The sequence below is a fragment of the Aethalodelphis obliquidens genome, unplaced genomic scaffold (assembly GCF_003676395.1).
Source record: "Aethalodelphis obliquidens isolate GAN/ISIS:26980383/991018 unplaced genomic scaffold, ASM367639v1 scaffold89, whole genome shotgun sequence".
Lineage (NCBI taxonomy): Eukaryota > Metazoa > Chordata > Mammalia > Artiodactyla > Delphinidae > Aethalodelphis > Aethalodelphis obliquidens.
Window position 1 is genome coordinate 3,298,415 of NW_020838033.1, and position 27,722 is coordinate 3,326,136.

Sequence of the window (27,722 nt, forward strand, 5' to 3'; positions counted from 1 at the left end):
CAGCTGCCGCCCGATGAATGGAGTCGCCTTCTGCCTGGTCGGGATCCCGCCCCGCCCGGAGCCCCGGCCCCCCAAGGTGAGGATGCTGAGCCAGGGGAGGGGGCGGATCCAGGCGCTAACGGGAAGCTGGCAGCTGGGGCCGGGGTCGCTGCGCCCCCGCTCGGCGGGCACAGCCTGGGGCGCACGGCGCGGGCACCACGGGCATGGCTGCAGGGAACATCGGCTGGTGGCCGGGGAGGGGGCCGGAGCGCGAGCTGCCCTGGGCAGGGGGCGGAAAGGAAGAAGGCAGGCAGGGGGCCGGGGCTAGCACGGGGCTGCCAGGGCCGGGGGCACCGACCCGGGCGGCGGTGCCAGGCCCCCGGCGGCCGGGCAGCGGGGGCGGGAGGCCCGCGCCTTTTGTCCGGGTTTTCCAGGCGGGGCGCCTGCCGCCGTTTCCTCTGCCCGAGTTTTCGTTTTCCGTTGGCGAGGCCCCGGCACAGCTGGAGGGAGAGGGAGTGGGGGAGGGGTTCCCGGAGCGGGATGTCCTTGGCCACTGTGGCCGGACACCCCCTCCCTGCGCCACACTCCCCCCGCTGCGGGGCCGGACCGCCCGACGAGCTGTCCGGCGCGGGTCCACCGCCCCCCACCCCGGGGAAGAGAAACAGGCCGGGGACCTCTGGTCTTGCAGGCGCGGCTGCCCTCGCCTCTGCCCTCTCGGGCTGGCTGTGGGTGGGTCTGGGCACGGGGTGCCAGGGGCATTACTCAGCGCTGGGCTGCTTTGCTTGGGTTCTTTCATCTGCCGGCTGCTGAGGCTGGGGAGGGCCAGCAGGGGCCTCCGGGCCCCACTGGGGCCAGCACCCTGCCTCTGAGCCTGACTGCCCTGTCCCACTGGAGCGCCGCAACATGCACTCCATCCCTTTCCAAGTCGAAGGGTTGAACACTGTCAGGCCAGTCATTTTCTGAGCTTGAAAAAGAAGTTTCCTGGGGGTCCAGGTTGGGATCAAGACCTGGGCTGAGAAGGTCTCTTCCTCTTTTGACGGGGCTGGAGGATTTAGGGCCATTCCTCCCCAACCATCCCCTCAGTTGGAGCTGGGGTCTGGTGCTTTGCAAACTCTGAGACTGGTGTGTATCTCAGGAGCTGGATGTAGGCACAGTTCTCCCTTGGTCTGCATCTCTATCCCCTGACTCCCCCTCCACCTTTCAGCCAAAGTGTTTCCTAATTAGAAACTTGAATTTCAGAGTGGACTGGGGATGGAAGTGAATGTCATTATCGTCGAGTTCCTTGGATTCCCACCCCCCACCCCCCAACACACACACACCAACACCTACTTCATCTCCACCCCCCCTACTATCTCCACCCCCAGCCTCACCCTGTGGCCCAGCTGTGGGAGGGCAGGGAAGGTGTTTGATCCCCTGGGGTTCTCCCCCTCTTGCCAGGGCAACAGCCCCATTCCCCAGAGCGGCTGCTCTCACTAAGATGTGCTCACTGGCCTGCGACTTGACTCTCAATTACATAACCAGTCATTTCGCTTCCAAACACAGCCCAAAGGCCCTCAGCCCCAGCCTCTTCTTCCACTTGCTCACAAGGTGGTTGGGTCCACCGTAGGTTTCTGGGAGCTCCAAGTTCCTGCATCTGAAGCCCCTCCCTCCCCTTGGGAATGATGAGGGCAGTAAATCCTTCAGTGCTGGATTTGAGGGCCTCAAAAGCCCTGGGAGCAGGCAGGGTGGTAAGTATTAGGGTCTGAGACGACACAGCGACAGTGTCAGGTCTAGAAACTGGGTCTTCTGATGGGTCACAGCACAAGATGAAGCTCTAGGGAGGGGACCATTATTAGGAAGGTGCCTTTGGGACACCATGGGGAATGGGGCAGGCTTTTGAGGATCTCAGCTCAAACAGAGAGGGACTGGACGCTGGGAATAGGCCTTGTGTTTGGGCAGCCTGGATGGGGACCTCTGTGCCCCCGCATCAGGCCAACCCTGAGCTCAGGGGCAAGGGGAGCAGGAGGCCAGTCTGGCCCCCAGGGGTGCAGCATTTTTGGCATGGAGTGGGGGATGAGTGAGGGTGCTGAACAGGGCCGTGCAGTAGTGGGCAGAGGCATTTCTTGCTTCATCCTTTATCGCAGGGATACTTAAGAAGGACTTCATGATGTATCCGATTAAAAGAGAGTCTACAAAGGAGAATGGAATAAGTTACCGAATGAGGGACTGCAATTAGCCATTTGGGAGAACTTCTAGGGAGAGGCTTACAAGCTGCAGCATCCCAGGTGAGCCTGGAGCATCAGGCAGGGAAGTTTCCTCCAGTACAGTGGGTTAGATAGGTAGATTCCTGTAATGTTGGATTCCAGTGTAGAAATGTGGAGAGATTCATGGGAGATGCAAATATACTCAAATGAGCATATGTATTAGTGCCTGAAAAAAATGTGTTTTAAGGATGGAGAATTGCTCTAATAGTAGAGCTGATAGCTAAGACATAGATAGCAATTACTCTAGGCCAGGATTTATGTAAGTTACCTCATTTAATCCTCACAAAACCACCATGACGTGGGTGCCGTTATTATCCTCATTTTTCAGTTGAGGACACTGAGGCACAGAGAGCCAATAGCTTGGCCAAAATCACATCGCTAACTAGTGGCAGAGCCAAGGTGGGAACCCAGCAGTCTGGCTCAAGTTCATGGTCTCACTCCACTACCCTGCTTTTCATGACCTGCCTTGTCTGCTGTCACTCTCACCCTGAATCTGGGTCCGTCTTGGATACAGGCCAAGATCAAGGTCAACCTCTTGCTGGATTGGAGCTTGGTTGCTTTCAGCTGGGACACGGATGGCGACAAGAGGTCTCAGGGTGGCAAAGCCTCAGGTGTCCATCCATGGTTGGTGGGTGGGGAATCAGCTCATTTACTCCACCAACGCCCCATCCCGCCCTATGCTAGCCCACCGCACTTGGGCTATGGCTTGGTTCATTGGTGTTTTCCTTCCAAAGGGGCATCAGCCCTGCTCTATTGGCTGCAGGGGTTCAAAGGTGAGATATTGGCTTGGTCAGGGATTTGGACAAAGCCTGGTTTTAATTATCCTGCTCTCTCTCCCTCCCCAGAGAGAGCCATGAATAGGGCCTGTGGGAGCTGGCTCTGCCTTTCCCCTAGTACCCTCCATCCCCTTCAAACAACCCGCCTTTAGATCCAGGCCTCCCTCTTTCATGTGAAATTGCACCAGCTCGTCAGCAGGGCAGTGCCTGTCAGTACCAGGCAGGCATCTCCTCTTCACTGCCTCAATGGGACGACAGGCTGGGATGGCCTTGGGACTGGACTCTGGGGCGAGTTTAAAGCTCTATGGGGGTGGAGTGTATTCATCATCTGTCAGAGTGGGTCAGGACCAGAGGGGTCATCTTGTCCAACAGTGGGGAATCTGAGGCCAGAGGGTGGCCAAGGTCAGATAGGCCGGGAGTGGTGGACGTGAACCCAGGGGTTCTGCCTCCCGGGCTCCCAGGCCATGCCTTTCCCCACACAGTTCTGTCCCGGGTGCCCCCCTCCAGTGCAGCGTTCTGAGATTAGGCCCCAGGAAGGGAAAAGGAGGGCAGGGAGGAGCAGGGACAAGTGGACAATGTGTCCCATTCATCTCTGTGTCCCCAGTGGCCAGCACAGTGCCTGGCACAGAGCGGCCGTCCATAAATGTTTGTGAAGTGCAGGCCGGGAGCAGCCCCTCCCCTGGCCTCGTGGGTGCCCCGTGCCCAGCTCTGCCCCAGCATTGTGATGCGTGGTCTACACATCAGTCTCCCCTGCCGGACGGGGAAAATAATCATAGCAACTACTTCCACGGTGCTGACCACGGGGTACATTATTCCTATCCATTTGACAGATGAAGAAACTGGCACAAAGAATCATGTGGCTTCCTGAGGTCACACAGCTAGTAAGTGGCAGAGCTAGGGAGTTGGCCGTGCTTATTCCAAGCAGCCCCAGAGGTGTCATGTTTATCTTGGTATCCACAGAGCCTGGTATGCAGCCAGTACTCTGAGAATGTTTGTTGACTGACTGACTCACTGACTCACTGACAGTATATGGAAGAATCACAGAATCCTGTAATCCTTTCGAAGTAGCTGGGTTGGAGTCTTGGGAAAGTAGCCTAGAGGAGCATCATTTTGTTATCTGTGCCAGGAGTGCCTGAGCCAAACCTAGAGAGGAAAGGAAAGCTCACCCAGGGGAATTCCCTGGCGGTCCAGTGGTTAGGACTCTGTGCCCTCACAGCAGCGGGCACGGGTTCCATCCCTGATCGGGGAATTAGGATCCTGCAAGCCGCGTGGGCCCCTCAGCTTTCTGACTTTTCTCTTGCTCCCACTCCCTCCCTTTCTCCTGCAGAGTTCCAAGGGGATGGCGCTGAGCAATGGGCAGGTGGGAAAAGACGACAGGTTGGATTAACAATGTCTGTTCCTTTTTCATCTCTCTGGCCCTGAGATGTTCAGCCCAATGCATCACCTTTGTGGAAGATCCTGTGCCTTTCAAGTTGGAGGGTGGACGGAGTGTCAGGTTTGGGACAGGGCCTGTCATAGTTATCAATTCTCCATCTCTCACCTCCAGTCCTAAACTTGAGTCCCAAGGTCACCTCCTCCAGCCTTCTCAAACCCGTGTACCCCTAGGCGGGTGACCTCTTCCCCTCTGCCTCCCCCTGCTCCCCACTGGCTGGGTCTGTCACTATCCCCAGGCCACACTTCATCTGCTGACAAAGGCTCGTGGGAGCTAACTAGGAAAAAAGAAGTGTGGTGGGTGTGGTCTGCCTTCTCATATCAGCAAGCAACCTCGGGAGATGAGAGGCCCAGGCCTGGCACGGCTCCTGGTACATTGGGAGGCACATTGGGTGTCTAGGCCCTGCCTTCAGCCTGAGGGGGTTCAAATTTCAGCTTTACCCCTTATTCAACTATGTGACCTTGGCCAAGTTACTTAGTTGTTTTTAGCCTCCATTTTCTTATCCCTGAAATAATCTCTCAAAATTGCTGAGAGGATTAAATGAGGTAATACAGGTAAACTGGCTGACATTTGGTAATCTCAACTATTAGCAGCAACTGGATGGCAATGAAAACAACACAATTTGGGCTCAATAAAGAGAACCCTTTATGGTCGGAGTAATCTGAAGAGCTGTCCCTGTAGGTAATGAGGCCCCTGTCAGTGGAGGTGAGCAAGCACAGACTAGACTAGAGAGAATTCAGGCATTGGGTGAGGGGTTGACATAGAAAACCTTAAGGACCCTGCTTTGGGATCAGCACCGTGTGGTAGGAAATTAGAGGAGCAGGTGAGACCTGGTTCCCGCTGTTGGGAACTGGGGAGCGGAGTGAGAGGCTGGCTGCTGTGGTTTGGGCTATGAGGCTCCTCTGAGGAGAGGGAGTCCTGAGAGGCTGCCTGGAGGAGGCCTGGAAGGATGGGCATGGTTCTGACGGGTGGGAGAAGCGGGGAGGCCACTGCAGGCCAGGAAGGGCTTGGTGGCTGAGGGGCGGTGCGATGCCTGGACCACTGGCTCTGAAGTCAGCCCAAGGCTGCCTCCACATCCTGGCTGCCCAAAGGGGTTGGGTGTATGGTGGGGGTGGGGAACTGGTAGCTCCCTGACCCCCGCCCCCCAGACTCTCCTGGACGAGGGGCCAGGGCTACTCCCTGTGGCAAAGAGCTGGGGCCTGTAAGGAACAGAACTGCGGAAAGAAAGACTTCTTATGCCCAGTGCATTTGGGGGCGTCTGGGGGTCGGGGGAACAGTGGGGCCTTTGTCCCCAGCCACCGGGAATCTGGCCGAGCAGCCAGCCCTGGGTCTGGCTGGGCCCTCGGCAGGCAGGTCCTCTTTGAAGTGACCCTTTCAAAGCTCAGCCTGAATCCCTGGGAGGAGAGAACTTGGGGCGGAGCATGGGGATGACTGAGACCCACAAGCCAAGGATGGAAACAGACCCAGGACTGGCCCCTTTGGTGGGAGGGCTGGGGGGAGGTGTGTGGGCCGGAGGAATGTGGTCGGGACAGGGGGACATGTGGGAGCCATGTGGGAAGACAACCACTCCAGGGTCTTGGCCCCCAAGGGAGGGTTAATTAGGGAAGGACAGAGTTCATTCTGGCCTGGTTTCCAACAGTCCCTGGCTTGACTTATCTCTGACTCTGGGCTCCTAAATCCACAGCTTTTTTCCTTTTTAATTTCCTCAAAGAGTGTGAGAGCTCCTTGGAGAGAATTGGGTGTAGACGCAGGACTTAGAGGCCTCAGTAGGAGGGAGGGGTGGAGATCTGGGCTAGCCTGAGAGCCCGGAGAGGCAGGAAGGGGAGGCTGCAGTGCAGACCCCTGCCCTCCACCACAGAGTTTCCACCATTCTCCAAAAGAGAGCGAGGGAGTGGCGAGAGATGCCCCCGAGAAAGGGAACATCTTTGTAAGTTTTAGCTGGACAGATATTGGAGACCATCCCCTCCCCTGCCTCCCCACTTGGCTCAAAGGGAAACTGAGGCCTAGAGAAAGGCCAAGGCCAAGGGACTAGAAGCAGAGGGGAAGGGACAGGCAAAAGTGGGAGGAAGAGGGAGGTTGGACGCCAGGTGAGAAGTGGGTTCAGGCTGCTGAGTTCTAATCCGAGGGTAGTGGAGAAGTGCCCATGGTCTCTCCAGCCCTGACCTGCTGTGATTCCATGAACCGGGGGAAAGGAAGGGGCGAATTTCTGTTGGCAGTTTTTTTGGGCTGAGCAGTGGACCGTGAAGCCTTCGGCAGCCCAGGTGAGACCCCTACCCCACCCTGAGGCTGTTTTCTGGTTCATGCCCCGCATCTCCACCTTCCCCTGGCACCACGGCACTCTCTGTACTTGGGAAGATTCTTCCAAATCTCCCTTTCCTCTTCCAAGGTATGGCCCCTGGTTCCTCCCCAAGAGAGGGAGGAGGGAGCTGAACACCCAGGCCGTGATTGGGGGCTGCAGGCAGTTCTGGTACTTTCCTGTATCTTGCACTGGCATCCGAAGAGCTGAGCCCTCATTTGGCATCGTGCCCCATCTCTGCCTTGCGGCACCTAGTGTGGGTGAGGGGATAAGGGGGCAGCTGAGGTTGGACCCAGAGCCCAGGAGGGGTTGGGATGTCTGCAAGAGGGGAGAGTGGGAGCCAGGAAATGGGGGTCACACAACAAGGCCAGGACTGCTGGTGGGATGAGAAACAGGGCCCTCTTCCTTTCGAACTGGGACCTTTTCCTCCTCCAGTGGCTCCCAGGTGCTATGGTCCCCACAGTGCTAGGGAAAGCATTATCTGAGACTGGGTGTGGCCCAGGGCTCTGAGGACATTCCCAGGCCTGGCTTGTGTGAGTGTCCTCTCCCTAATTATAGCCTGGGGCAGGAGAAGGCCCATGACTCCAGAAACTGGAGGCTCAGTGCCTGGGAAAATCAGGCAGTGGCTAGATTTTCATGCCAACCATACTTTGTTCATTTGGTGACCATTTCCTCTGTGCCTTCTGGGTTCCAGGCTCTCTCTGTGGGTCTTGGGACCTGGGTGGGTATGACACAGCCCGGCTCTCAAGGGGTTTCTTTTCTCACCACCCAAAAGCTCCACTAAGATTTTTTCAGGGGTTCTGAGATGCGCATCTACAGTATCTGCTGGTCCAGAACACCCCTTGCCACCCCCCAAAATATTATCATAAAAATTGGCCTGATCTAACTGGGGAGACAGACCCAGTTAGACAGACCCTGTCTTCACATCATTTGAGTGTGAATGAGGTCACAAAAGCGGTAACAGGAGTTTACAGATGGAAACAGTGTCACTGGGGAGAATTGCTGTAGGGATCGGTTAAAAACCAGTTGGTGATATGATTAATCTCCTTTCTCTCATCTCGTTTCCAAACAATAGTTAACAGTAGTTAAGCTGAGGATTCTTTACCGAAACTTCTTTTGATCAGTTTTCAAGGACCATCATGAAGTGGTTGTACATTTACTGATATAAGAACCAAGACCCTGAGAGGCTAAATTACTCCACCAAAGGTCACCCGGCATCCGAATTTAAATCTGGGTCTTTCTGAATCCTAACTAAGGCTGTCCTGTGTCACCGCTACATTCCCTGACAAGGAAGAGCCTGGGAGCACAGCTGCCACCCTGGGAAAGTGGACCCTTGCCCCTGCCCCCAGCTGAGCCTTGAAATCCAAGTAGGGGTTGGCCTAATGAGGGAAAGGTGGTGGATGCAGGCAGCACAATTATGTTCTGCTTCTCCGTGACTCTGCTTGCACAGGGATTTTCCCTATGCCTCCCTGGAGTCTGGGTTTGCCCACGAGTGGTGTGGAGGACCCCATGGCTCTGGCAGTAAACAGGGGCTGAGTCCCTGCCTCCTCTAGAGATGCTCCAGCTCTGAGGGGAAGAAGACTTTACCAAGGAGGTGAGGCTTGCCAAGGCTTGAAAGATGCCTGCTGGGATCGGTGGGGTGGTGGAGAAGGGAGAGCAGGGCATTCCAGGCAGAAGGACCCAGCGTGAGCAAAGGCAAGGAGGTGCGAAACAGCCTGGCCTCTTGCGGGGTCAATGAAAGCAAGACTGAGAGTAAAGAGAGATGAGATTGTCAAGGCCAATGAGGGCCAGATCCTGTCCCTCTCGTCCGTCATCATGGCGGATCCTTCATGCCATACTAAGGAACTTGACTTGGTCCCGTAGATACTGTGGAGCCGTGGAAAGGTGTCAGGAAGTGGAGGCAGCAGACCAGCTGAGAGTTGCTGAGGGCTAAACGTGGAATTGGAGATGGAGAGGAGAGGAGAGGAGTGGGATGCATCACCCTCCTCCCCTCCCCAGAAGCTTCCGTGCCATCTCTTCCCCTTGTCTGATTTAGCCTTCCCTGCCTTCTCCATTTCACAAACTTCTATTTATCCTTCAAGGCTCAGTTCAAATATCCTTCTCTGTAAATCTGCCACCCCTCCCCCCACCAGCCACCAATTCCTCGAATATATGGGGATTTCCTCCTCTGGGGACTAGACTTTAAGCCCCATCAGGGTAGGGACTTTTGTCTTGTTCACTGCTCTATCTCCAGCTCCTAGACCAGGCCAAGTTGAATGAATATTGTTGACTGATGAACTGAAAATTTCCATAGCACTTCGCACTGCCTTGTGAAAACCCCATGATAATAATAGGAGTATTGGTTGCAACTAACATTTATTGAACATTCCGGTGCCAGGCACTGCTGTGCTCAGCACTTTATACACACTAGCTCTTTAATCTGCACAACAACAACCTCATGGAGAATAGATTATCTCTATTTTATAAACGCAGAAACAGAAGCTCAGAGAGGTTAGTAACTAGTCCAAAAGGATACACAGCTAGGAAGTGGGATTCAAGTTGGGATTCAAAACCAGATTCCTCTGAATCCTGTTTAGGAATGTTTAAACACTACGCTCTGCAGCCTTTTAATTTTGTCTCATGTCTGTTTCTTCATAGAATCTTTTTTTTTATTAATGAAAAAAAATCCTTTGTGGACTACTGAACTAAGATTTGTTGAACAACTTCTATGTGCTAGGCACTCCACACTAAGCCCCCTCAAGGACCCCATTTACAACTGAGGAGACTTGAGAGGAAAGAGACTTGACTGGGGGTCACACAGCTGGGAACCTGATCTTACAACCCTTTGACGCCTCGCCCTCCGGGACACCTATCAATAGTGCCAGAAAGAAAGAAAGAGGAGCCGGGCTCTGACATTGACTGACTTGTTTGGGGGCACACAAGGGGCTGGACTGGGCCAGGGAAGTGCTCCCCACTTCCGTCACTGATGAAGAAAGGGGGTCCAGAGGCAGGGATGGAACTGTTGTAATTTCCCAAGTGCCCCGCTGTCTGTCAGACATGTGAGCTCCAAGGAGGAGAGGCTGACCTGGCGCTGGGGTGGGCGGGGATGGTATCACAGCAGCAGAGCCTTACCAGGACCTTGACAGAACAGGGTGAGAGGCCTCCAGAGGCTGCACATATCAGTGCGACTTCAGCCAAGGGGTGACCCGAAGCACCGCTTGGGAACCGCGGCTACCCGGGTGGAAGCCGCTGTGAGCAGGGGCCCTGCGCGGGTCTAGTGCCCCTTAGCACCACCTTCCCGGAAGGACAGAGACCCACCAATCAGATAAGCCAGCTGCTTTCTATTTGCATGTCATCTGCATGACCACACCTCTTCGCTGCTGCCACTCAGCCTCCGCCTCCAAGAGTGCCTTCTGGGCTTCCGCCCCATTTCAGGACCCTCTGCAGGGCTGGCGTGGGAGGGCTGGGCTGGGGGGCTGCGGGGCGTGAGGGGCAGACCTGGGCGGCCAGCCTGGCCGCCCTATTCATAGCTCAGGGGCTGGCGTAGTTCGCATATTTGGCGTTACTCACGTCTGGCTGGCCCGCGGCTGCCGCCCCTCCTTGCTCCTCCCTCCCTCTTCTTTCCTCCTGTCTTCACTCTTCCCTCTGTCTCCTCTCCCACCTTCGCTCTCCACCAATTTTCCTGAAATCTAGGGTTGGCCGAACCCACAGGAGGAAACTGAGGCCTAGGGAGGGGGAGTGTCTTTCGGCCGGGCCTCCAGGGAGAAACTGGTAGTAATGAGGCGTATAATGAGGTGGCTGAGAGCCTGGGCTCTGCCAGCAGACAGACCTGAGCTTGAATCTGAGCTGCCGCTAGCTGTGGCACCCCGGCAAGTTCCTTAGCTTGCAGTCCGGGAAGCTTTTCAGAAACAGTCAAGCTGAGACCTCGAGGATAAGGGATCAGTTAAGGGAAGGTGGGGGAGGGAGAGAGACAAATGTTATATTCCAGGGAGAGGGAACTGTGGATGTGGTGGACCAGCCCTGAGTGGACAAGGGCTTGGCCAGCTGAGGTGAAGGGACAGCGGACCCTACAAAAGAGATGAAGCAGCTTCCCTTTTCTCCCCACCCCTTACTCCCTTATTCCAGCACCCCCCACGTTCTGGATCTGGTTCCTACTGAGGAAGGAGCAGGGAATACAGAAAGATGGACAAAGATGCAAAGCAGCCTCTGCCCCAGGTAGACCTTTCCTGGGGGCAGGGGGTTTGCCAACCATCTGCTTTCTCTGAGGAGAAGCTCATTCATTCCTGTACATTCAGAAGCAGTGTGCCGAGCACCCAGTCTGTGCCAGGTGCCATGCTAGGAGCTGTGGATTTGACTGCCAGCAAAGCAGACATGGTTCCAGCCTTCCAGAACTCACAGCCCCAGGGGGGAGATGTTGGTCAAAATAACCTCATAAATATACAGGCACCATCTCGAGAGTGCTGTGAGAGGGTGCAAAGGGACCTGACCTGGTCTGGGGGCCAGAGGAGGTGTCTCTGGGGAGTGACTTTTTTGCTGAGAACTGCAGGGTGGGTAGGAGTTAATTAGGGTGTGGGTTGGTGAGGCCGGGAGGGAGCCAGGGAAGAGAGAACAGCATTCCAGAAACAGCATGTGCAAAGGACCTGAGGCTGGAAGGCTGCCTGGTCCGCAGAGGAAATGGAAGGAGGCCAGGGTAACTGGAGCACAGAGAAAGGGGCTGTGGTGGGCATGGATGGAACCCAGAGGCACGTCCCACAGGGCCTGGTGGTCATAGTATTAAAACAATTAGTCTGGACTGTAAGGGGCCAGAGGAATTATGGAGACTTGGGGTGGAGTGGACATGGTGAAGTACGTGGACTCAGGAGACATTTGGGAAGCAGAGTCCACTCTGATGGGTGGGATGTAGGGCTGGGGCCATAACCCCTCCCATTTATTGGTTCCCAGAATGCTTTCCTAGCAACTTTGTCAGGCTGCTATCCCTAGCTTCATTTTGTAGTTGAAGAAATAAGAAAACCTGTGTGACCTTGAGGTCACACAGCCAGAAAAGGACTAGGGCCAATACCATTGGCAAGTGTGACCCTTTCTCTAGATCAGCTTTTCTCGATGCTGGGCCAGTGGTCTCTCTCTCAGCAGCCTTCTATCCCCCACCCCTAGGCGCCCTGTGGGTTAGCACCAGACTGGGTGGGGGACCCAAGAGTCCAAGGTGGTGTGTGGGTGTGTGTCACACTTATCCCAAGAGGCTGCTCTGCTGTTAAATGAGGTAGTGCATGGGAAGTGTGCCTGGCATATAGTGAGGGTTCAACAAATGTTAATTACTGCTGTGGCCGTTACAATGTCCCCAAATGCAGAGCCAGGCACATGGTAAGGGGGAGGATCTGGGGCCGAAGGTGTTGCTGCCTGGCCTCTTCTGACCACAGAGCCCAGCACAGAAATCATCTCAGCTCCCTCATAGGCAGGAGCCGGGGGAGGTTGTTTGTCCCTGCAGAGCCACCATCCATCCCTTCCACCCTTCCAGCTGCCTCTGCGGCATCATGGGCTGGATTAGGGAGAGGTTCAACTCTTAGGCAGGGTGAAGGGATAACCTGGGCAGGTTGAGCAGGGCCTGGGGTGATGGGGGGTGGTGGTTTCAGGGGTGGAGCTGAGAACCTCTCCCTGCAGGGAGCCCCATGTGCCCTTGGGGAGACTTTTGGGATCTGCTGAGACCTGCCTTGGGAGGGGATGACGTCTCAGCTTGACTTGGACTGAGCGATCCCCTGGAAGAAACCAGTAGGTGCATCTGTTGCCTCTGCCCAGGTGGTCAGATAACAGGAAGCATTTCCAGAGAGAGGTGTGGGGGACAATAGGAAGAGCCATGGCCAGAGTTCTCCCCCAGTCTCCTCTGAAATGAGCTGTTCAGTGTGGAGTCAAAGAATGGATACGATGATTTTGGAGAAGAGTCATTGCAGGCATTTTCTGGCCTTCAGGAATGACTGTCCCTAACATGATCTAGTCTGAAAAAGGGCTCTGGCCTCTCTCCAGGACTCCTTGACCAACTCAAGTGAGACCCTTCCCACAGTTGCTCTGTCCTTCTGCAGAAGACCCTGCTCTTCTGTACGAGATGGGGAGGGTGACCCTGGGGCCTGGTTGGGGGCCTGGAGAGTGCAGTGGGGGAGGTGGGGTGGAAGGAATGAGGGCACCCTGCCCACTCTGGGCTGTGAGGGAGCTAACTGTGCCAGACCTGGGCCACCAGGGGGCTCTCCCGCACACGGGACCTGCCTGCGTCCCTGACAAGACTGCATCCTTCAGCGTTCAGGCATGGTTTTCTTGGACCGTGTGCACGAGAGAGCACGCGAGAACGGGGTCTTGCCTCTATGTGCACACCCTGGTATGTGTGTATATGTTACGGGTGGTGTGTAAGCGTATGTAGGCTTGGGAAAGACGTGTGTGCTGGGGGGTGTGTCAGGCCTCAGGGGGTCAGGAACCCCATACTTAGCCTGGCTTTTGCTAGAAAAACTCTTCCAAGGTTCTGACACCTTGGAACGTGGCCTCGCAAGGGGCTGTGCGTCCATCAGTCCAGCCTCCGATAGATGGTAGGTCCTCGTCAATGCCAAGGACCTACTCTGTGGGAGGTTCAGACTCCCCTGGAGGCCTGAGAGCTCCCCTTGTGCTCGGTCTACTAGGGCCTCAAAGATGACAGCAGGGGTTCTGAGAAGGCCTGGACGGGGTGGGAGGGAAAGGTCCTCCCGGCAGGAGGTACCCAGCTGTCCTGGGCAATCTCTGTGGGCAGGGCCTGCTCCTGGGCCCCATTGGAAGACCCATTCATTTGTTCCATCTTCTTTCAACGATATATATTTTTTTCATTTGAATTCTGACTTTGCCATTTTTTTTGGTGTGTGGCAAGATATACATAACTCAGAATTTATCATTTCTAAGTGTAGAGTTCAGTGGCATTAAGTACATTCACATCGTTGTGCAACCGTCACCATCACATGCCTCCAAAGCTTTTTTTTTTTTTTAATTTATTTATTTCTGGCTGCATTGGGTCCTTGTTGCTGCACGCGGGCTCTCTCCAGCTGTGGCGAGCGGGAGCCACTCTTCGCCGTCACCGTCGCCGCCGCCGCCGCTGTGCGCGGGCCTCTCTCTGTGGTGGCCTCTCTCGCTGCAGAGCACGGGCTCCAGGCGCGCAGGCTTCAGTAGTTGTGGCTCGCGGGCTCCAGAGCGCAGGCCCAGCAGTCGTGGTGCATGGGCCCAGTTGCTCCGCGGCATGTGGGATCCTCCCGGATCAGGGCTCGAACCTGTGTCCCCTGCATTGGCAGGCGGATTCTTAACCACTGCGCCACCAGGGAAGCCCCTCCAGAGCTTTTTTCATCTTCCCAAACTGAAACTCTGTACCCACTAAACCATAACTTACATTCCCCTTTCCCGCGGCCTTTGGCAACCACCGTTCTATTTACTGTCTCTATGAATCTAGGTATCACATGTAAGTAGAATCATAAAATACTTGCCTTTTTGTGTCTGGCTTATTTCACTTAGCATAATGTCTTCAAGGTTCATCCATGTCGTAGCATGTGTCAGAGTTTTAAGACAAAATTCCACTGTATGTTTGTGCCACATTTTGTTTATCTAATTCATCTGTCGTTGGGCATTTGGGTTGTTTCCACCTTTTGGCTTTTATGAATAATGCTGCTATGAACATCATTGTACAAATATCTGAGTCCCTGCTTTCTCTTCTTTCGGGTACATGGCCAGATGTGGAATTGCTGGATCATATTGTAATTCGATGTTTAATTTTTTGAGTAACCACCATACTGTTTTCCACCATTTTGCATTTCTACCAGCAAGACATAAGAGTTCCAATTCCTCCACATTCTCGCCATCAGCAAATAATTTTTGAGAGCCTACTATGGACAAAGCACTCTAGCGGTACAAATACATTTCTTTACTTTTTTAAAAAAGCTTATTTATTTATTTTTGGCTGCGTTGGGTCTTCGTTGCTGCGTTGGGGCTTTCTCTAGTTGCGATGACAGGGGCTACTCATTGTGGCGGCTTCTCTTGTTGCGGAGCACGGGATCTAGGCGTGCGGGCTTCAGTAGTTGTGGCCCATGTGCTCAGCTGCTTCATGGCATGTGGGATCCTCCCGGGCCAGGGTTCGAACCCGTGTCCCCTACATTGGCAGGAGGATTTTTAACCACAGCACCACCAGGGAAGCCCACAAATACATTTCTGAAAATTTAGTAGCTGTTGTCCTTAGGAAGCTCTCAGTCTAATGTGGGAGACTCAGGCCAGGCCCTTGAGCAGTCTCCAATCTGAGGGGGAAAGACACAGGCCATGACCTCTGGGAGACTCTGGACTAATATGGGGCAAAAACAACAAAAACAACAATCCTGCTCTCAGGGAGCCCAATCTGATGGAGGAAGCATAACTTCTTCCTTTTGGGGTGTCCCCAGACAGGCCCAGAGACCAGAATGGATACGTGGAGGGCATGCCTTGAGACAGTCAAGGGGCTGATGAGTGTCGTAAATCAGGGGCTGGAGAGGGCTTGTGGTGGGCCCTAGCCCACGCTGGCCCATGGTTGCCTGGGCGATGGCCCCACTGTTTACTTTGTGGCTGGCTCCAGACTCACCGTTTTCTGCAAGTGCTCATTTCCCACCATGAGGAAAGCTACTCATCTTTAGCTTCTCCTCCCTCTGGTGTCCCTGAGGAGGGAACTGGTTCTCTTGCTAGGAGGGGGCCCTGCCAGCCTGGCACCTTTGCCATCCTCCTTGTCTGCTGGGAGCAGGTTCCATCCTGGGGTCTCATGTCGCCCGCCCCTTCGTCACTCCCAAATGGCCTACTGACAGGGCTCTGGGCCTGCCGAAGTTCTGCTATGGAAGGGGGGCTCCCGATGATTCCTCCCTGCTTATTAGGGGGAGGTGGGGCACATAGGGGCCTGTAGGGGGTAGGCAGTGAGAGGTGGTGGTGATGACCTCATGAGTAGGTTCGCCTGGGTTTGTACAGACCTCCTTGAGTGTCTGCATGTGTCACTGTCTTTGTGTACGTGTGGCTGAGTTGTCTGCATGTCTGAATGTGAGTGTGGTTGGGTGTGTGAGAGTGTGACTATTCAAAAGACAATAAAAACATCTTGCATTGACCTTGAGGGCATTATGCTAAGTGAAATGAGGCAGAGAAAGACAAATACCTTATGTATGCTCTCACTTATATGTGAATCTAAAAAGAACCCCCAAACAAAACCCCCCCAGACCCCAAGCTCACAGATACAGAGAACAGACTGGTGGTTGCCAGAGTGGCGGGGATGTGGGGTGAAATGGGTGAAGGGAGTCAAAAAGTACAAACTTCCAGTCATAAAATAAATAAGTCCTGGGGCTGTAATGTACAGCATGGCAGCTATAGTTAATAATCGAGTATTGCATGTTTGAAAGTTGCTAAGAGGGTAGATCTTAAAAGATCTCATCACGAGAAAAAATTTCTGTAACTAAGTATGGTGACAGATGTTTAACTAGACTTATTGTGGAGATCATTTCAATATATACATAAACATCCAACCATGCTGTACACCTGAAACTAATATAACGTTACATGTCAATTATACCTCAATAAAAATTTTTTTAAAAAAGAAAACAAACAAAAGTTTGCATTTATTGAACCCCTATTATATGCTCAAGACTTTCTTTAATTGACTTAATTCTCCTAAGAACCTATGAGGTGGAACTTAGTGTCATTCCCATTTTATTGGTGAGGAACTGAGGCTCAAAGAGGTTAAATAACTCACCCAAGGTCTCACAGCCAGAAAGGGATAGGGATAGGACTCAGTCCCAGAAGTCCTGGATTCCAGAGGACCCTGGAGCCCACGTGCTAACCCCTGAGCCGTACTGCCACCAGAAGAACTAGGGGATTCTGTGCTGCCTGGGATTGTGTTGGTCCCTCCTTGATTTCTGGCATCACGAGTGCTTCCTCCTCCCTTTTCTCTCACCCGCCCCTCCCCCAGCCTTCCTTGGCTTGGGCCCAGTTTCAGGGTGGGAGAGGAGTGTCGCAACACCCTCACTCGGGGCAAGACTGGCCCTGGATGGGGAAAGCACGGGGTCTGGAGAGACCCTCTGAACCACCCGCTGCCCGCAGGCTAGACCGAGTGTGGGGTTCCCAGGTTCCCGGTGACGCGGGGTTATCTGCACATTGAGGGTGTTGGGGAGACCCGGGCCTGCCTGGCCGGCTCATCCGCTTGGCCTGTTGGGGCACGTCGGGACTGCACACAAGTGGTGCTGGGAAGCAGGCATCTGAGTGGGGCAGGAGGGTGGAGGAGGAAGGAGGGGGCGGCTGCCCTTGAATGAGGAGAGACTGGGGCAGGGGTCAGAGGCCCAGGCATGGGCGGGGCGGGCATGCCTTGGGTATCGCATTGCCTACATGCCTGGGATGAACGGGCTGGCAGGGGATTTGCTCCGTCTGTGTGTGAGGTTGTGTGTGGGGTGTCCCAGTCTGATGGTGTGCGATGGGTGTATGGAAGCAGTCGGAGCTTTAGAAATGCCGGATGATTCTCTTGGGTTGGGGGCATTGTTTGTCCTGTGGTTTGAAGCCTGCATTCTGGGAGGAGGCACACAGCAAGCAGAGGAAGGAAATGCAGGCGAATTGACCCTGGGACCCCTCTCTCTCACTTCCTGAGCCACACGCCCTTCAGCAGTATCAGTTTCCCTCCTTCTCCTATCACCTGACCCTTGGGCGGCAGGATGCTTCCCTGTTCCCCAGTTTCTGGTTGTCAGGCTGGCGCCTGCAGCCTTCTGCTCCTCCAGCTCAGCCCACTCTCTGCTTCAAAGGCTTACCTGGGAGGCCCCTAACCCCGCTCTCAAACAAACTGTCCGCTCCCAGAGAGAAGAGGCCCTGAACCCCTGACACAGGGGCTCCTTTGGTATGTGTATGGGGGTCTCCCTTGGTGGGGCTGAAGGCAGCTGGCTTGGGCCTGGATCTGGAATTGGGGACCCCTGAAGACTTCAGGAGCTAGGACAACACTAGTAGAACGGTAAGCGCCCTGAGGGTAAGGTCTACACTCATCTTGTTTTTCTATGGTGTCCCAGCCCCCAGCACAGCTCCTGGCCCACAGCAGGCACTCAAGTCGTGGTTCTTGAATACATAAATGAGAGGATAATGGAAAGAGATCTGAGTTAGGGGTTAGAACCCTGGGATGGTCCCACCTTAGTAAAAGGTCACTTGTCCTCTTTGAGTCTCAGTTTCTGCATCTGAAAAACGGGTATAAAAACAATCTCAAATATTCAACTCTTAGGGTAAGGGTCAAATGAGATAAAGTGAAAGTGCTTTCAAACATTAAAGGATGATCTCACGTGGAGAGAGGAAGACCGGATGCCCTCCCTTTGGGGGTGCAGTCCCCAAGCCCTCCGCAGGGGACCTTCAGGAAGATAAGGTTGAATGGATTTTGCAAGCTGGTCAAACTAGAGGATTGATGGGAGGGACTGCTCAGCGGGGTAATTCCTGATTTGGGGGGAGGAAGCTGGCGAGGGTGTAGGGGAGGAGGACTCACACCAGGCAGGAAGGCTTGGAATAGAATCTCAGCTACGCCTGGTATTTCCCAGCCCTTGGCCCCCTCCCCCACTGCACTCTGGGGCCCACCCCACATTCCTTTCCCAAAGGAAATGGGGGAGGGGGCCGAGAGGCTCCCCAGGCCTGGAAGATCATCTATTCAAACTATGTATAAGTTTCTAGGCCCTGCGGTGTGTACCTTGCTCCTGACATGCCTGTGGAGAAAGCTGGGGTGGAGTGGGTGGGGTGGGGAAGGTGTGGGTTTGTGTTGGAGGAGGCTGTTGCCTCCTTCTGGGGGCCCTGTTGCCCCTGCCAGACTAGAGGGCAGGAGATGGGCGTCACAGATGGCTTCTCGTTTCCCAGGTCTCTGCTGCCCTGAATACAGAAACCCCGCGCTGCTTCTCCACCTCGCCTCCCCCTGCAGCCCTCAGAGCCAGCCCTCAGAACCCTTAGCAGTTTCGAAGGAGGGGGGCAGTCAATTCTTTTTTTTTTTAAATGAATTTATTTATTTTATTTTTGCTGCGCGTGGGCTTTCTCTAGCTGCGGTGAGCAGGGGCTACTCTTCGTTGAGGTGTGCGGGCTTCACATTGCGGTGGCTTCTCTTGTTGCGGAGCACAGGCTCTAGGTGCACAGGCTTCAGTAGTTGTGGCTCACGGGCTTAATTGCTCCGTGGCATGTGGGATCTTCCCTGACCAGGGCTCGAACCTGTGTCCCCTGCATTGGCAGGCAGATTCTTAAACACTGTGCCACCAGGGAAGCCCCAGGGAGGTTGATTCTTGATCCAGATACACAGCAGCACCTGTTGGCCATGAGGGGCTCCATGGGGCGTGAGACGGGAGAGTGAGTCTTATTTCCTCAGAACCAGGGACTGGCCTTGCAGCAAGAGGAAAGGAAGTTAGGCAGCTGGGGGGACTAACTGGCTGCCTGCTGGGAAAGCAGGTCAGACTCTGAGTCAGGACATCCCTGTGGTCATTGCCCTCCATTCGGGGCAGCAGAGGCTGACATGGCTGAGGACGTTCTCGGTGGTGCTTCCAGCTGGTCTGAGGCCCTGGTCTTTGGAGGGCGTGACAAGGGCAGGAATGATCCTGACCCAGAAGCCTCGGTTTTCTAGTGATGGGGGCGGGGGAGGTGCTGATGGAGATACCAGGAGTCCTGCTACCCCTGACCGCGGTCCTTTCCCACTCTGTCCCAAGCCCTCCTGACTCAGCGCTGGTGGCAGCCTCGCTCTTCCCTTCCGGCTTCCGCCAGGGTGGGGGTGGGGGTCCAGCTCCTGCACAGGGGGCCCAGCAAGCGGCAAACAGGAAACAGGAGAACAAAACCGCTCCTGGCCCCCACACGCCTCACCCTCACCCTTCCTCCACCCCCCACCCCCGCTCCTGCCCACCCCCATGGTCCTCTATTTCTCTTCCTTCTCCCCTTGGTTTCCCTTCCTCTCTGTGCCCCTCTTTCTCTCTCCTCTACCTCCCCCCACAGGATCCTCCATCCTGGCCTGTCCTTGCTGGGGACAGCAGGTGACGGGACGAGGGAGGGAAGGGGGAGCTGACTCTTATGCCTGGTTCTCCCTTCTGGTGGCTTCCCCCCCAAGGGCCCAACCCTATGACTCTTCCTCCCCCGACTCCTAGATTTGGGAGCAGGGTTGGGCTGGATCTGCTCCCCTCTGCCCCCAGCCTCCCTTACCTGGATGCTGGCTAGAATTTAGGTATAAGACCCGAAGTTGGAATGAGGGGCTCCGGACTTGGAGTCCCAGCGCTGCCCTAACGAGCTGGGTGCTCTTGGGCTTCTGTTGTTTTCTGAAAACTAGGTCAGGGCAGTGGCCCCAGGCCCCGGGGAGTGGCTGTGCGGGGGGGAGCACACGGTGGACAGTCAAGTGGGATAGAAATGGGGGTGGCCATGACACGCCTACTAGCCAAGGCCTCTGTCGGCCCCACCCGGGAAGGGGCCTGGGAAGAGAGAGAGCCAGGAAGGGGCGGAGGGCAGGGTCTGCTGTGGACTGGGGCTTCCTGTCTGACTCACATGCTAGGGGTGAGGTGGGGGCCAGCTTGGAGCCCATTGTCGGCTTGTGGTGGCCCCTCTGGGTAGAGCATGATGGGCAGGGAGTCCTGGGGAAAAGGGTCCGTCACACGCTCCCACAGGTGGTGGTGGGAAGGGTATAACGTGACTCTGAGGTGGGGTGATTATGAGAGAGCGCTGCTGTCTGAGCAGGGCAGTGTGTGTGTGTGTGTGAGAGACCTGAGGGGGCACGGCAGCAATGCATGGAGTGGGTGTGCTGGGTAGTGTGTGCACGCCCTCTAGGTGTGTGCCTTCGTGGGGTTTGTGGGTCTCTCTGGGGGGTGTGTGTGGAATGTATGGGTGGGCAGGTGGGGGTCTGGTGTGCTTTCAGGGGCACAGTGGGTATGCTTGCAAATGTGTCTCTGTGGGGTGTGTGGGCCATCGTACCCATGGGAGGGTGTTCAGTGTGTGTGCGCATACAGAAGGATGGCCACGTGCAATGTGTATATGAGGGGAATAGTGTGTGTGTGTTTGTGTGTGTAGGGTATGTGGACAGAGGGGGAGTGAGTGACTGTGTGTGTGTCGGGGAGGGTGTGGGCTGTCTAGATGTGTGTGTGGTGCGGGTCTGTAAAGGTGGGTTGGGTGTGTGTTGACATGTGTACGCGTGGGAATGTGTATTTCTCTGGGGCACCGGCAGCTGGTTGAGCTTTGGACTGGAAGGAGTATAAGCAAGCGTGCGCTGGCAGGTACAGTAAGTTTTTGTGTGAGTGGGGTGTGTGTGTGTGTGTGTGTGACTGCGGGGGCTCTGTGCAGGCCCTCTCGTGTGTGGGGGGTGTGAGTGTGTGGGATGGGGCGGCCGCGCACAGGGGCCGCCCCGGAGGGGGAGGCGTCTGCCCTGCGAGACTCGCCGGCGTGTCCGGGCTCAGGCGCCCTCGGCCAGGAGGCGCGGGAGGCGCGGAGCTGCTGCAGCCGTCCTGCCGCCGTCCGCGCGGGCCGGCCGTCCCCTCGGGGCCCCAGGGCTCCGGGCCCGTGGCTCCGGGGGACGGGCGGGGACCCCTGGGGCCCGCCCGCCGCCGCCGCCGCCGCCGCCCGGGGGGCCGAGGACGTCGCCCGCCGGGCGCCGAAGAGCGGCCGCCGGCCCCCGCGCAGCGCGCCAGTCTCCGGAAGCCCGGCACACGGCGCGCTGGGGCCGGGGCGGCGGCCGGGCCCGGGGGCCCCCGCCGGCCGCGGCGCTCGTGGGCAGCGCTGTGTGGCGCGTGGAGCGCGCGGGGGCCGGGGGCTGGCGCTGGGAGCGCGCCGTCGGCGTGGACTGCAGCGCCCCGGAGCCGCGCTGCCTCTGGCTGCCCTGCCTCAGCCACAGCGACCGCCGCGCGCCCGGGCAGCGCCCGGCCAGGGTGAGCGCCTCGGGGGCCAGCGGGGTTGGAGGCAGGGGCAGGGGTCCGGGCAGGCCTCGCCCCGGCGGGTGGGACCGGGCCACCAACTCCCTGCGTTCCTTGAGCTGTGTGCGCCCTGCGCTTGGGAACCGATCCCCTCCGGAGTGGAGAGTGAGTGAGAAGCTGGAGAGATGTAGGTGAGGGCGGCAGGCTCGTGGCTGAGAGCTTTTCCAGCGGTGCCGGATTACAGCCCTCAGTCTGCTGGTGGCCTCCAGTGGGCTCAAGCCTCTTGGTTTATAGGCGGTGGAAGGATGAAAGGGACCAGGGTTGTTTGAAGAGATGCCAGGACATGGAATCCTGCAGAGTTTGGGCTGGCAGTGACCCTGAGTCAGAACCATGCAGGGGTACCCTAATGAAGCAGGAGGGGCATCACTCTGCCGTCTCCCTGGTAGGGAACCTGGGCGCAGACACACAAGGGTTTTCAAGCGAGCCAGGGAGGCTGAGGTGGCAGAATGGGCCCCAGCAGGTAATGAGTGATCTCAGGGTGAGGACTGACAGGGCTGGAGAGGGGGGTGGGGACCTGGGGATCGACCAGGCTGGTAGGGCGTGAGTCACAGTGGGCGCCATGCCCAGCATGAAAGCTGCACTCCCTGCAATGACCTCTTTATGCTTCTGGGGGAGGGGAGGAGCAGGACTCCTGGGTTCTAGTTCCTGGTGTTGCCAACCCACCACGTGTCCAGTTCTGTCTAATTTGTGGCCCTGGGGTCACCTGCCCTTCTCCCACCATCAGTTGTATTTCTAGATGTCTCTTTCTTTCCTGACATGAGAGTGGGAGTGTTTGGAAATAGATCTGGGCCTGGGAGCATTAATCAGTGATTTCCCTGTCTTCTGAGCCTCTCGCTCTCCTTCCCCTTGTCTCTGTGCCTACCTCAGACAGCAGAGTTGGGGATGTGTGTGAACTGTACCTCTTCCCAATCTAATCACCTTCCATTGCTGCTCCCTTCTCTGTTTCTGCATCTGTCACCTCCCTCCCCTTCAAGACGAGAGCAAGACCCAGTATTGTCCCAGGTTGGAGGGGAGGAGAGGAGAGGAAACATGCATGTATAACAGAATGAAGGACTGAGGTTAAAACTAAGGAAGAGCTTCCCACAGGAGAGTGGCGAAATCTGGCCACTGATGGGGGCCTCAGTGTCTCCTCTTCAGGCAGGGGTGTGGTAGCTGTGGTGGGGGATTACCACACTGACATTCTCAGGAACCTCGTTGGCAGGGATGGGGGAAGGAGCAGTGGAAGGAAGGAAAAGAGGAAAGGCAGAGGTAGAGCTTAGGGAGGGGGCACCAATGGTGCCTGGGTGAGGAGAGGACCTGAGAGAGAAAGGCATGCCCACTGCCCTGGATTACAGGCCCCTCCTCTAACCGCCCCAGCCGCCCCCGGGAGTGGCACCCCCAGGCAGCTGGCAGCTCCAGTCAGGATGTGTGCTGGGGGAAAGGTGGGGGACGTGCGGGGACCTGTCCCAGCCACTTCTCGTCACTGGGGCAGCTGGTGGCTTAAACCTTAATCCAGGACACCAGCAAACAATAGGCCCTGTGAACAGCCTCAGCCCAGAGCCCGGGTGGAGGGCATGCAGGGGAGGCACCCCACACTGGGGAAGAGCAGGGGTTTTGGTAGGAGGGAGCAGTGGAGGGTCCCCTGAGGCCCTCTTCCCTCCCTGATCAGTTCCTTGCCAGGTCTGTAGAGATAGGAAATCCAGGGGATTTCAGACCTCAGCAGAATTCCCAGAGAATTTTCTCCTCTGGGCTCCTCAGACCCCCATGGGTCTAGGACTATAGCCAGACTATAGCCACAAGTGGAAGGAGCTGAGGGGCCATCACTGGGCCTCCTGCCCGATGCCAGAATCCCAGCTAAGTCCTCCTAAGGCCTCCTGGGTGGGGGTTGTCCAGCTTTTGCTTGGACCCTTGTGAGGACAGAGAACTCACAGCCTCATCCGGGTAGCTTTGCAGAAGTGTGTGATTATAGAGTGGTCTCCCTGGCCCAGAGCTTCACCCGGCCTCCTCGTATCTTCCACCTGGCTGTGTCCTCTGGGACCGTACCAGTAAGCCTATTGCCTCTGTTACGTTTTTCTTTAATCTACTGAGATTTGAGGATATCCCCTCCCCAAACCTCCCGCCCCATGCAGCCCAGCCTCCCACCCCACGCAGAAATCCCTAGCTTAGGGCTGGGCACAGGACCTGCTCTTTCTGCCGGATGTGTGAGCAGGAGGGTGGATGCAGGGACTTCTCAGTACCAGTACATTTGAGTGGCGGATTCGAGCTGGGGAAGCCAGGGGAACTTCGTAGTGAAGTGGGAGCCCCTCACCCCGAAACTGATGGTCTTCCCTCTGCACCCAGCCGTGCCTGTCTTCCCGCAGCTGAAGGCTCCTGCCTGGTGCCAAGGAGGAATGAGGGGGTGAGGACTGTTGAGGGTGGGGGAGGGGCTTCTTGCCCTTTGAGGGGTTTGGGTTAGGGGCACCAGGTAGGTTAGGCTGCCCGAGGTCAGGGGTTAAAGAGCCCCCGAGGGAGCCCTCCTGGCTTTTCACTAGGCAGCCTGTCCGTGGCTCCCATGTCCTCCAGCCTGCCGTCTGCCTCCCTGTGTACCCATCTCTCTGACACCTTCCTGTCACCCACTTTCCCTCTGTGTCCGAGCAGGGCACTTGAAGGGAGCCCCCTCTCAGGCACCATCCTCCTCTTCTCCCTCTTGCCTCAGAAACAGACCCGTGTGCCCCCAAACCCTTGTCTTCAGACACCCTCTGCCCTGTCATCTTGGGGAGTCCCAAGTATTCCGGTGCGGCGGCCAGAGGGCAGCGGAGTGTCTCCCCTCCCCCCCCACACCCGGTTCTCCACTCAGTTCCGGTGAACCAGCCAGGCCTCTGGGCTGGGCTCCGAGCCTCAGTCCTGTCAGTGGACTCTCTGATGTCCAGTCCGCTCCCTTGTGGTTCGTCGTCCCCCACCTGTTCCTGCTGCTGCTCCTGAAGGATGCACGTGTGTGTCAGTCTCTTTGCGCCTGTGTGTGCTGTGTGCGTGTGTCTACCTGAGTGAGCATGTATGTGCTCATCGGTGTGTCTGTGCACCTTTGCACATGAGTGTGCTTGTCTGGGTGTTTGGGATGTGTCCTGTCTGCATGAGTGTGTATGGATGGGTCTGTGTCTGCATAGGTGTGCGTGTGTGCATGTGTGAGATTGGGCAGCAGGCGGGGATGAGCTCAGACAGCGGCAGACACTTCCCAGGCCGGAAGGCTGTGTGTCCAGAGTCAGTGAACGTTGGCCGAACCGAATTGAATGGACACGTGGCTTGCTGCACTGTTATTTCCCTGCTCACAAGGTGTTGTGAGGGGATTGAGGAAAGAAAGAAGGAAGAAGCTGTTGGGCTGATGAGGGGGGAAGGGAAGGAGGAAGGGGAGAGCAGGGGTTCGGTCAGGGCACAAGAGGGTCTGTGCACCTGGCAGCCCCCCAGGTCCTCTGGGCTGCAGGAGGCAGTGTGCAGACTGGCGTCTCACCCTGGCTCCCTGTGCTCCCACAGCTGCCACTGGGCCCAAGAGATGGGTGCTTTCCCGGGCGCCTCCTCCCCTGGCAGGGCCCGAGGACACTGCGGCTGCACAAAAGCCTCCAGGACGGCTTTGGCTTCACCCTGCGCCACTTCATCGTGTACCCGCCTGAGTCCGCCGTGCACTGTAGCCTGAAGGTACACGTCCTGTGCCCCTGCCGGCCTGGCCTGAGGGAGCTTTCAGGGGGGATTCCTTTGTGCTGTCCCCTCTCCGGTGCTTTGGTGGCCTGGACAAGAGGGTCACCGAGAGGCAGGGGCAGCCCTGGCTGGGTCATCTGTGTGGGGTGATCGTAGACAAGCCGCCTCCCACTCTGGGCTCAGTCTTCTCAGGAGAAGGGGCTGTGGCTGGCTTGGGGCAAGGAGCTAGAGGTGGGGGAGCCGGGATGCCCCCCCCCCAACTCTCAGCCTCTGGGAGGTGAACAGCTTCTCAGAGAGATGGGCTTCCGGGGACCCCTTGTCCAGTGGCCACTTCTGAGCTGGGTTAGTTGCCTCTACCTAGCCTGAGCTCTCCGGGAGTCTGTCCTCCGGGACCCCTCCCAGAGCGCCCCAGGCCCTTGCTGGCCTCAGATTTGGGCCTGGAAAGAGCCCTGGGATGGGCTGGAGACCTGGGTTCCAGTCCTGGCACAACTCCTAACTCACTGTGAATGTTGGGTGGGCTCACCCTCTCTGGGCAGCATTTCTCCTGCCATCTCCCGAGGGCATGGATCTATTTGACCCCTGAGGGCCCTTCCAACCCTCATATGAACATCCAGTTCTCTGAGTCCAGGAACCAGGGCTACTCAGCCTAATCCACGGTGTGGGCTGGGGGTGGAGGTCCGTGACAGGAGGACATGAGGGGGGCCTAGGCAGGAACTAGGGCTCCCGAGGAGGGGCCGGCTTCCTTCCCCCACCTCTCTCCCAGCAGGAGGGGAGAAAGATTTATTCTGGAGTCCGTGAACCTGTTTCTCCCCTCCCCCAGGGCTGGGACCAGCCTGCACAGCTGTTGGGGGACTCTCCCTTGGGGAGCTTAGTCCCACCTGCCAGAGAACCAAGGCATTGGATTTCTCTGCCTGTGTCTGTGTGCCTGCACGTGTCTCTTTGTATGCACATGTGCGTGCATGGTATGCTAGTCATGTACGTGCATGCGTGTATATCTAGACACGTGTCTGTGTATACGCTTCATGTGTACACGTTGCTGTGCAGCTCTCACACCTGTCCCTGAGTCTGGGGCCCCTGCATAAACTCTTTGCACTGGCTGTAAGTGGGGGCTGATGGTGTGTGGGAGGGGCCCTGCCTCACCCCTTATGCCCCAGGACACCAGCCTCCCAATTCCCTGGAACCTCCCTCCAGTCCTTCCAGCCCTCCTTCTCCAGAATGTCCCTCCTTCCTGGCCCTTCCACCTTCTCTCAGGGAGCCCTGCTGAGGGTGACCCTGCAGACACAGCCTGAGTGGTCTAGACTGGGTGGTGGACCTGTCTCAGAGAGACCTCGCTCACATGGGGGGCTGGAAGACCCTGGGGCAGGGCAAGCCAGGGACGGGCTCCATCCCTTTCCAGAACATGCCCAGGGCTGGGAGCCCACAGGGAGCTCACCCACCTCAAGGCACCCATCTGCCTCTGCGACCCACTCACTGTGCTGGCAGCTCACATCAGCGGGCACACTCCCCGCACGGGAGGGCAGGGCCAGAGGGACTGCTCTCCAGCAGAGCCCAGCAGCCTTCCTGTCCTGGCTGGGATGCCCAAGAGTCCTGGGTTCCAGCACTGGCTCCTCTGTTGTCTCTGAGTGGCCTTGGACAAGTCACACCCTGTCATCTGTGAAGTGGATGATCTGTACAGAGGATTAGACAAGACGACCCCAAAGGTCCCGTCCAACTCGAAGATGCCACACCCTGCTGGCCTGGCCTGTCTCTCTCACTTTGTCCTGCCCTTGTTCCTGATTCCTCCCCAGATGCAGTGCCCTGCCCCGCCCCCTCACTCACCAGGATGACCCCAGACACCTCCCTTGTGGGTCTCCTCGACTCCATTTCTTAGCCCTGCACCTAGACACCAGAAGTATTTTCACATCTGCTCTCTCCCACTCAAGAACCTTCACTGGCTCCCTCTTTCTCTCCTTTCAAAGCTGAAAGCTTTAGTCTGACTCCTGTCACTTGCTGGTGTTGACACTCCTTCTGCTTCAGCTCAGTTGATCCAGTCCTGTTTCTGCCACCAAGTACCAGCACACTCCACTCACCTCACCCAGAATGCCTTCTCCCAGCCGGCGTCAAACTTGCCTTAAAACCCCCTCCCAGAGGGGCTCTAATCAGGCCTTCCCTCCCCATGCTCTAAGAGCTGATAGCCACTGTTTGCACTTGTCATGCCTGCTTATCTGTGTCTGCCTGGGTCCTGTCTGTGTGTGAGTGTGTTTGGCCCCTCCCCCATTGGGCTTCGAGCTCCCCAAGGGAAGGGGTCGTGGGTCCCCCATTGGATCGGGGCCTTTCGGACGGCTGAGATGTTGATGCAGCAGGATCGGCAGGCGTGAGAGGGGGCTCCTGTCACCGGGGGACGCTGCCTGGGACTTGACCTCCCCGTGGACACCCCTCCCACCCCCTCTGGCTGCTGGGCTA

General features: G+C 56.7%; 1 protein-coding gene across 3 annotated transcripts in view; it reads left to right on the forward strand.

The window, feature by feature from the left end:
* The window catches only part of ARHGAP23 (Rho GTPase activating protein 23), a 73,411-nt gene continuing 45,689 nt past the window's right edge, over positions 1-27,722 (forward strand). The window contains exons 1-2 of one of the 3 annotated variants that reach the window (XM_027094440.1): positions 1-76; positions 25,119-25,280. In XM_027094440.1, coding sequence (XP_026950241.1) covers positions 14-76; positions 25,119-25,280 — 225 coding nt within the window. In that variant the 5' untranslated portion in view covers positions 1-13. Of the gene's footprint in view, positions 77-20,974; positions 21,588-21,649; positions 24,921-25,118; positions 25,281-27,722 lie in introns of those variants that run through there. The other 2 variants (XM_027094441.1, XM_027094442.1) reach the window with 2 other exon arrangements.